We start from the raw sequence: 10,504 nt of genomic DNA on the forward strand, positions 1-10,504 counted from the left end.
AAAGCTCCTCCCCTCCCTCCATACTTCATTCCCGTTCGCCTGGCCGCCTTCAGGTAAAAGATATCTAGGCATGAAAGTTTCGGCGGATCTCTCAACTCTTCCAGCTGAATTTCTCCCCGCTCCTCCGGCGGTTCCAGGCGGATCTGGAGTCTTGGCATCGCCGCGACTTTTCCTGGTTTGGCAGGGTCAATATCCTTAAGATGAACCTGTAGCCGAAATTGCTCTACCTTCTGCAGACCGTCCCTATCCGTATACCGGCAGCCTATTGGTTGCAACTGAAACGCTTCTTCACTCGGTTTGTATGGGCTCCGGGCAGACCACGGATAAGGTATGAACTACTGACCAGATCTAAGGAGACGGGCGGGTTAGGTCTGCCGGACTGTAAATTGTATTACTTTTCCGCGGCGTATGCCAGGCTACTGGACCTGTTGAGAGTAGACTCTGCCAAGGCGTGGGTCCATATGGCTAGGGACTCCTCACCGATCCCGCCCCAACCCACTCTTTTACGGTTAACCATACCCTCGCAATACTTGGCTCCGTACGTAATCTCCACTCGCTCATCGATACTAAAGATCCCCTGACCCCAATTACGGGCCATCCTGACTTTCCACCGGGGCGCTCCTCGCGTACCTTCTTGTCAGGTAATAGCACGCGCCCTCTTCGATTTTATCATGTTTTACACTGGTCCTCGCTGAAACCCCTTGATCAGTTGTTAGAACCCTCCGCCATTCGCCCCAGGCATACCTTTGAGCACCTCCAACTTCAACATTTTTATTCAACCTTGCGCAGAACTCATGACCTATCCAGAGCCCTCACTAAGTTTGAGCAAATGTGCCTGGCTCCATCAGTAGTTTTCAGGGACATCTCCACTATATACAACTTGCTCATTCAGCAACACTCCTCCAGTCCTCCTCCCGTTTGTTCGGCGTGGGAACATGATTTAGGTGTCCAACTCACCCCCTCCCAATGGCAGAGAGCTTCCTTCTGACTCACAAGGCGCTGATCTCCACGAAAGCGCAGGAAACTAACTACAAGGTCCTCTCCAGGTGGTACAGAGTGCCCGCTCTTCTCCACAAGTGGTTTCCGTCTGTGCCGGACAGATGCTGGAGATGTTTATCAGAGGAGGGCACCATGATTCATATCTGGTGGCAATGCTCTGTCCTGCGCCCTTTCTGGGACTCGGTGCATTCTATTGTGCGCAAAGTGACAGGGATTCCCATTCCCAATACCCCCGAATCCCTCTTGCTCTTCGCCTTTGACCTCACCATCCCAGCCTACAAGGCCTCCCTCTTGAAATATATGCTTCAAGCTGCCAAAACGGTCATTCCCCGCCACTGGAAGTCACCCTCCCCTCCCTACTAATGGAGTGGTTTGATAACATGTAGGGCTTTGATAACAGGGTAAAGTGTAGTACTAGGCCCATACAGAGGGAAATGTTCCGTATGGGGTCGCCCCTGTCGGGGCGGCTGCTCTGTGTCTGTTAGGCAGGTGATGAGATTAGCCCCTAGCCCTATTTTAGGGAACCTACTACCAGGGATAACTAGGAGATTAATCTATGCTGCCAGACACAAGCACCGTGGTCACCCGTGTCCTTCTGTAATCCATCACAAGGACCTTTCTCCACTGGATGTGGATTCTCCCACAAGACGTGGTAAGATCCACCCATTTATTTCACCTCTATGTGATTTATAACTAACTAGTGGAGTTGTATGCATATTTGTTGTCTCTCACCAACTGGTGCTATACCTATTTTAAATGATTTAGTAAAAGCTATGCTTTAAGATACCCAGTTCACATGTAATTTCAGGATCTGTGGGTGGCACCGTTACGGGGGATCTCTGGGTGGCACCGTTACGGGGGATCTCTGGGTGGCACCGTTACGGGGGATCTCTGGGTGGCACCGTTACGGGGGATCTCTGGGTGGCACCGTTACGGGGGATCTCTGGGTGGCACCGTTACGGGGGATCTCTGGGTGGCACCGTTACGGGGGATCTCTGGGTGGCACCGTTACGGGGATCTCTGGGTGGCACCGTTACGGGGGATCTCTGGGTGGCACCGTTACGGGGGATCTCTGGGTGGCACCGTTACGGGGGATCTCTGGGTGGCACCGTTACGGGGGATCTCTGGGTGGCACCGTTACGGGGGATCTCTGGGTGGCACCGTTACGGGGATCTCTGGGTGGCACCGTTACGGGGGATCTCTGGGTGGCACCGTTACGGGGGATCTCTGGGTGGCACCGTTACGGGGGATCTCTGGGTGGCACCGTTACGGGGGATCTCTGGGTGGCACCGTTACGGGGGATCTCTGGGTGGCACCGTTACGGGGGATCTCTGGGTGGCACCGTTACGGGGGATCTCTGGGTGGCACCGTTACGGGGGATCTCTGGGTGGCACCGTTACGGGGGATCTCTGGGTGGCACCGTTACGGGGGATCTCTGGGTGGCACCGTTACGGGGGATCTCTGGGTGGCACCGTTACGGGGGATCTCTGGGTGGCACCGTTACGGGGGATCTCTGGGTGGCACCGTTACGGGGGATCTCTGGGTGGCACCGTTACGGGGGATCTCTGTCTCTGGGTGGCACCGTTACGGGGGATCTCTGGGTGGCACCGTTACGGGGGATCTCTGGGTGGCACCGTTACGGGGGATCTCTGGGTGGCACCGTTACGGGGGATCTCTGGGTGGCACCGTTACGGGGGATCTCTGGGTGGCACCGTTACGGGGGATCTCTGGGTGGCACCGTTACGGGGGATCTCTGGGTGGCACCGTTACGGGGGATCTCTGGGTGGCACCGTTACGGGGGATCTCTGGGTGGCACCGTTACGGGGGATCTCTGGGTGGCACCGTTACGGGGGATCTCTGGGTGGCACCGTTACGGGGGATCTCTGGGTGGCACCGTTACGGGGGATCTCTGGGTGGCACCGTTACGGGGGATCTCTGGGTGGCACCGTTACGGGGGATCTCTGGGTGGCACCGTTACGGGGGATCTCTGGGTGGCACCGTTACGGGGGATCTCTGGGTGGCACCGTTACGGGGGATCTCTGGGTGGCACCGTTACGGGGGATCTCTGGGTGGCACCGTTACGGGGGATCTCTGGGTGGCACCGTTACGGGGGATCTCTGGGTGGCACCGTTACGGGGGATCTCTGGGTGGCACCGTTACGGGGGATCTCTGGGTGGCACCGTTACGGGGGATCTCTGGGTGGCACCGTTACGGGGGATCTCTGGGTGGCACCGTTATGGGGGATCTCTGGGTGGCACCGTTATGGGGGATCTCTGGGTGGCACCGTTATGGGGGATCTCTGGATAGCACCGTTATGGGGATCTCTGGATAGCACAGTTATGGGGATCTCTGGATAGCACCGTTATGGGGGGATCTCTGGATGGCACTGTTATGGGGGGGGGGGATCTCTGGATGGCACTGTTATGGGGGGGGGGGATCTCTGGATGGCACTGTTATGGGGGGGGGGGATCTCTGGATGGCACTGTTAAGGGGGGGATCTCTGGATGACACATATATAACATCTTATGCTATGTGCCATCCACAGATCCTCCCCCCCCCCCCCATAACAGTGTCCCTGCAGTGTGAATGACCCCCAATACAGGTGCTGGGGGGGCGACATCTGGATTAGGAATGACGGCGGAGACCGGTGCAGTCCCTGTATTAAAATGCACCGGCCCCGCTCACTGTAGTATAATCTTATGATCTAACCTGCATTGTTAAGATATAATAATCCATCTGTATTACTTACATTACAACATTAAGTTCCGTAGCAGAGAGGAGGGAGGAGGCAGGCCGGGAGGACTGGCGGGCGGCACGTCACTCTCTACGTCACGCTCCCGTGCCACCTGCTTCATTCATAAAGTGGGAGGGGAAGGCACGTGACATAGTGAGTGACGCACCGCCTGCCTGTCCTGTCTCCTCCCAGCTACGGAACTTAATGTTGTAAGGTAAGTAATACAGATGGATTATAATATCTTAACAATGCAGGTTAGATCAAAAGATTATACTACAGTGAGCGGAGCCGCTGCATTAGAATACAAGGACTGCACCGGTCCCCGCTGTCATGGATTCGTCGGATTCGAATTTAGTAAATGAGGTCGGGATTCGAGTCCACAAATCCAACAAGATTCAAGGGATTCGTGGATTCGATGGATTTGTCGTCCCACCTCTAAAAATAATCCTATATAGCTTTTCCAATAATCAACTTCCAATATTATCAGGGATGTAGCTGTAAGGCAGGGGTGGGGAACCTCTTGCCCACGGGCCGTATGCAGCCCGTGGGACCATTTCATGTGGCCCCCGACCCATGGACAGAACATATTGTGAAAATGCTAATGACCGCTTCCATAATGGAAGCAGTCATTAGCATGCGGGAGGCACAGGAAGGTGAGAACAGCGCATTGCTAGCTGTACTCAACTTCCCTGGTCTTCTTCCGGCCCCACGCTGTGTTCTGACACGTAGTGTCAGGAAGTAGTGCATGTAGATGAGCACTATGACCTGACGCTGTGTGCTGAGGCTGAAGGGCCTATTGGGGGTCTGATCTGAGGCTGGGGTTCTGATGAGGTTCTGATCAGATGCTCGGAAGGGTCTGATCTGAGGTTGGGAGGTCTGATCTAAGGCTGGGGAGGGTCTTATCTGAGGCTGATATAGGCTGGGGTGTCCGATAGGAGGGTGATTTGAGGCTGATGGAGTTGGGGGGCAGATCTGAGGCTGAGAAAGGGACATTTGCGAAGAAAGAGGCAGGGACAGTGGCAGGGAGAGCGAAAGCTTGGTGAACCCTTCTTTGGACCCCTATGGGTTTAGCTTGGCTGCCATTATTGCCAGATAAGAACTAAATATATAACATTCTCAACTTTAAAATCAAACTCAAAATTAGACTGCTATATGTGGTCAAAATGGCACCTGTACTATTTGTAATATATAGCGCAGGCACTATTTTGTGCATAAGCAGACACCGGTAATATACAAAGTTCATGCAGGTCAAGTTACATCTCTGGCTGGAGGGAAGGGGTAAGGTCAAGAATTTGGCATGGGGCAGGGAATGCAGTTTGAATTTTCGCCTCAGGCAGCTCAAAGGCTATGTGCTTCCCTGCCCCTGGCCACAAAGCACTGAGGGAAGGGTCCCAAGCTGAACTCTTGCACCAAGGCACATGAGCCTTTAGCTAAGCCCCTGAATATTATATTGTACTCCATGCAAGTAAGAAGGATGACTTGCATCTACATGTGCTAGAATAGAATTTGTGGTATGATCTTGGTACTGCCATTCTAATATCAAGGAGACACCAGGAGACTGCAGCCTAGACTACAAAGCCTTTGAAGATAATGATGAATTTATCTGCGATGTTGTTCAAGCTGACAATCCGAGCACAACTTTGGTTGACCATTTGTAGTACTGCATGGTCCCGGCTTTGTGGAACCACAAAAGATCTGCAGCAGTTGACAGAGAAGGCCATCTAAAAAGTCTCTAGTGAGAAGATCCAGACAACATGTAACGTCTATGTCACGGGGTGCCAAAGGCGCACTCGGTCTCCGATCAGATGCAGACCTGCTGCTTAGCTTCGGGAGCGAGGATCTGTGTTTGGTCTTGTTCCCAGGGCGGCTTTGCTAGCTGGGAGGCTCCCTGCTCCTAGGTCTGCCTTGAGCGCCGAGCTGATCACTCGGTGCTCGACTTGTCTGTCGGTCATGTGACGCTGGCCACATCACATTACCCTCAAACCCCACTATAAATACATGCAGCCTGCTGGCCACAGGTTGCCTGTTAATTCTAGGTTCCTGGCTATTTGTTGGACTACTGAATACTACCTGATCCTGTTCCCTGACGATCCTTTGCCTGCTCTTCCTGTACTGCGCATCTCTCCTGGTATCCTGACCCCGGCTTCCACCTGATAATTCTTTGCGGACTCCTGTTGTACTTCGTTTCTCTCCTGGTATTTGACCTCGGCTTTTCCTGACTATTCTCTGCTCATTCCTTAGTACTGCGTAGCTCTCTAGGTATTGACCCGGTCCGTTCACGTTCCGTTATTTGTCTTGTCTGTCTTCCCAGCACTTATCCTAAGTTAGGGACTGCCGTCTAGTTGTCCACTGTCATTAGGACTTGCGAGGCAAGTAGGCAGGGCCAGGGGTGAGGGTGGAGCGCAGTGGTCACTATCCTCCCCCCTGTGTGTAGTGTACGTGACCGTCACAGTCTATGGTCAGCTGTAATCCTGCCATCTCCATCTTTCTCATTAATACAAGGATAAATCATGTAATACTGAAGGATAAAACAAGACTGAACACAAGATCTTCACAGTCTTCTACAGATCAGAAAGAACATTTCATGAGACCTTTATCTCTATCTACCTGATCATCCTGTGGGACATTGTGATGTTCTTCTGAACCATCCTGTAGAAGAAGAGGACTGGGACATCTCTCTGGTGTTCTTATCTCTTCCTTAACTGTAGGAAACACATCCAGTGACTGAATTCATTCCTTACATACAGATAATGAGAGGTGTGTATTTAGTTATGTCTACTACCTGGTGGTATGAGGGGCCGGTGATCCTCCATCATGATGTCCTCATATTCATCTACCTGATCATCCTGTGGGACATAGTGATGTTCTTCTGAATTATCCTGTGGAAGATGTGGACTGGGACATCTCTCGGGTGTTGTTCTCACTTCCATAACTGTAGGTGTTTCAGAATCAGGATTAGATTGGATGGTCAGCCATCTTGTCTTAGGTATACATCTTGGGGCACATTTATTAAGATTGGTGTTTTAAATGCAGGTCTTAGGCTGAGTTCACATGGGCGAGATTTCCGCGCGGGTGCAATGCGGGAGGTGAACGCATTGCACCCGCACTGAATCTGGACCCATTCATTTCTATGGGGCTGTGCACATGAGCTGTGATTTTCACGCATCACTTATGCGTTGCGTGAAAATCGCAGCATGCTCTATATTGTGCGTTTTCCACGCAACGCAGGCCCCATAGAAGTGAATGGGGCTGCGTGAAAATCGCAAGCATCCGGAAGCAAGCGCGGATGCAATGCGATTTTCACGCACGGTTGCTAGGAGACGATCGGGATGGAGACCCGATCATTATTATTTTCCCTTATAACATGGTTATAAAGGAAAATAATAGCATTCTGAATACAGAATGCATAGTAAAATAGCGCTGGAGGGGTTAAAATAAATAAATAACTTAACTCACCTTAATCCACTTGCTCGAGCAGCCGGCATCTCTTCTGTCTTCATCTTAGTTGTGTGCAGGAAAAGGACCTGTGGTGACACCACTACGGTCATCACATGGTCCGTCACATGATCTTTTACCATGGTGATGGATCATGTGATGACCGGAGTGACGTCACCACAGGTCCTTTTCCTGCACACAGCTAAGATGAAGACAGAAGAGTGAATTAAGGTGAGTTAAAAAATTTTATCCCCTCCAGCGCTATTTTACTATGCATTCTGTATTCAGAATGCTTTTATTTTCCCTTATAACCATGTTATAAGGGAAAATAAAAGCAATCTACAGAACACCGATCCCAAGCCCGAACTTCTGTGAAGAAGTTCGGGTTTGGGTACCAAACATGCGCGATTTTTCTCATGCGAGTGCAAAACGCATTACAATGTTTGGCACTCGTGCGGAAAAATCGCGCATGTTCCCGCAACGCAGCCGCAACTTTTCCCGCAACGCCCGTGTGAACTCAGCCTTAAAGTCCTAAGCTGGAGGGGTTCCGCAGAAGTTATGAAGAGGCACAGGCCCATCCCTTTCGCCGTCCACGCCACACCCACAATTGTAGACCTGGCATTAACAGGGCGAAGTTGCAGATAGCGGCGCTACTAACCATTGCACCGACATCTGCCCCTTGAAATAAGCCTAATTTAGGCTTATTTCAGAATAGTAAAGGACCCCCCTTGTGTTTACACCTCAAAACGGAGCTTAGCTAAAGAGTTAATCACCATTTTGAAGTGAATACTGATGTACTTTTAGTACTAACTTCTTTTGCTGAGAAAAAAAAGAGGCCTTTAAGTCAAATGTTATGATGGAATGGTGACCTTTAGAAAGCAGATAATATTTGCACTAGAAGTGGAAGCCTTGGCCGAGATAAATGTATTTGTCTAATAAAACTAACCATTTGCATGTTCATGATCATGATCGATCCTTGCTGTTGGACCGGTGATAAATCAGGTGATAAATCTAAGAGCCTATCTTGGCTTTATGGACCATGGGGCTCTTTGGAAAGAAAAATGGAGATTGGTACTTGAATTGGAGAGGATTAATGGAAGGCCCCAGGAATAAATTATGTAACAAGAGATTGTGATAAGGAAATTATATCCTATTAGAAGTTGTCGGTGTAACTTGTGTAGATCTATGGTTACATATAATGATGATGGAATCTGTGTGTAAAACATTGAAGTCTACGTACAGTGACACACTGCGGAAAACTGGAATTAAAATATTAATTATTCCTTTGTTCTCTGAGGTATAAAGGACGGTGTCCAGGACTTATAACAAAGCGCTGCTTTTTACCACGGCTGTAATTCACTTCCATTTACGTCTTATGCCATCATCTGCCTAAATTTTACATTGACTTCAATGCTGTCTTGCTGCTCTTGTCTCTGAATAAGGCCTCACTCACACGTCAGTGTTCGGTCAGTGATTTCTATCACAGATTTTGAGCCAAAACCAGGTGAGGCTCTAAACACAGAACAGGTACAGATCTTTCCCCTATACCTTATCATGAACCAGCGGGCGTGAACCCACTGTGCCATGTGTCCTACCTCCACTAAGTGAGCCCCTTTTTCTTTACAGTACCCAAAATGGTGGGGATAGACTTTCCTGAGAGGAACACCAAGTCGCGACCTCTTGAGAAGGATTGTCACACGCGGCAGCTGGTCCAGGCGGACCAAGAGGTAACTGATTAAGGTACCAGAAGTCGAGGTGTAGTCAGCAGGCCAAGACGTAACCATGAGCAACAGTGCAGTACGAAAGGATAAGGCAGAGGCGAAGTCAAACAAGCAATAGGTCCGGGCAGGCAGAACAGGTACAGGTCAGGCAATACCGATTGGCAACAGGAGAATCAAGGCAAGCTGGCAGGGATCAAACAGGTAGCGGAGTCCAGAAACACAAGCACAGGTCAGATACACAGGAAGACGAGCAGAGATATCAGCAACCTTTGCAGGACACAAGGAACTTGACGCTCAGGCACCTGGGAAGGGGGCTGAGCCACTTGTATATGTGCAGGAGGGCTAGGATTGGTCAGCAAGGTCTTATGAGCTAACCCATAAATCACAGGAAGTTGACATGCGCCGGCCTTAAATGAAGTGCTACAGACAACAAGCTGTAAGCAGCTGTGCTCAGGGCTGGAAGGAAACTGCGGAGTGGATCCCTGGACAGACAATGCCTGCAAGCCCAGAGCCCAGGACTGCAGCAGTAAATGGGGAAACACATGTCTATTACCTGGTGATATGAGAGGCCGGTGATCCACCATCATGATGTCCTTGTACAGATCTTTGTGTCCTTTTACATACTCCCACTCCTCCATGGAGAAATAGACGGTGACATCCTGACACCTTATAGGAACCTGACAACACAATGATACAGTCATCACCTAGATCCCTTCATAGCGTTATTATATAATGTTCCAGCATTCCCAGCAGTGTCACCTCGCCAGTCAGCAGCTCAATCATCTTGTTGGTGAGTTCTAGGATCTTCTCTCTATTGATTTCCTCATGGATCAGGGACTGAGATGGAGGCCCCATGATTGGGCTCAGAGTTCTTCCCCATCCTTCAGACACAGGGTCCTGACAGCACTCACTAGAGGTCTTCTTCACTACTGTGCAGTCCTGGTTATGGAGAGACACAGTAATAAATATCACTCCATATATGTCCAGAGTCCCTCACCTCTCCAGTCATGTCCATCTGTTAGTAACATAGATAAGATGATGTAATGTGACAGCATCAGAATCTCTCACCTCTCCAGTAAGCCGGAAGAGGATCTCTAGGGTGAGATTTATTATTCTCTCCGCCATCTTGTCCCTGTCCATCCTTGAAGGGTCCATCAGGAGAAGGATCTTATATAGAAGATATCCACTGAGCGGATCCTATATTGTAGGAACCTGAATGGAAAGAAGAATAGATAATGGAAAATCCTACAAAATCCCAAGTAAAATACAATTACTGAAGATAAGAGGAGACATGGGAGGAAATAATATGGTGTAGATGTTGTGTTCTCTCTTTTTATATGGATAGAAACATGTGTGAGGTCAAGGCAGTTTCATGGTATGTCACATCTTCACATGACCCTATAGCCAATAGAAGACGTCATTAGTGATGTCAGTATGAACAGCACGAGACCGCTATAGACCATCATAGGCCTCAATGGTCAGGTGATATACATACTGCCATAGGAGCTCCGACCAATATTGTCCCTGCAGTGATGTAAACAGACTGAAGGAGACCACAGGAGCCTCAGTGCTGGAGCAGTGGAGGATTCTACAGATTCTATGTTATCCTGTTAAT

The 10,504-nt window shown here is 50.0% G+C and overlaps 1 protein-coding gene across 1 annotated transcript; it reads right to left on the minus strand.

Moving 5' to 3' along the window:
• Positions 1–262: 262 nt before the first annotated feature.
• LOC122941907 (gastrula zinc finger protein XlCGF66.1-like) lies at positions 263–10,014 on the minus strand. Its single transcript, XM_044299405.1, has 5 exons — positions 9,958–10,014; positions 9,649–9,828; positions 9,443–9,566; positions 6,516–6,665; positions 263–348 (listed from the first exon to the last, which is right to left on the minus strand). The coding sequence occupies exons 1-5, from the start codon at positions 10,012–10,014 to the stop codon at positions 263–265; spliced, it is 597 nt and encodes a 198-aa protein (XP_044155340.1).
• Between the last annotated feature and the right edge of the window lie 490 nt (positions 10,015–10,504).

This window comes from Bufo gargarizans, chromosome 6 (genome assembly GCF_014858855.1).
Source record: "Bufo gargarizans isolate SCDJY-AF-19 chromosome 6, ASM1485885v1, whole genome shotgun sequence".
NCBI classification, from domain to species: Eukaryota; Metazoa; Chordata; class Amphibia; order Anura; family Bufonidae; genus Bufo; species Bufo gargarizans.

Bases quoted from the DNA above. Each gene is read 5' to 3' on its own strand.
- LOC122941907 (XM_044299405.1), bottom strand. From the start codon at position 10,014: ATGGCGGAGAGAATAATAAATCTCACCCTAGAGATCCTCTTCCGGCTT. The intron at 9,567-9,648 runs GTGACACTGCTG...TTGTGTTGTCAG, and splicing joins TTGAGCTGCTGACTGGCGAG to GTTCCTATAAGGTGTCAGGA. The intron at 349-6,515 runs GTAGTAGACATA...CCGTCTCCTTAG, and splicing joins CCGGCCCCTCATACCACCAG to ATCTGGTCAGTAGTTCATAC.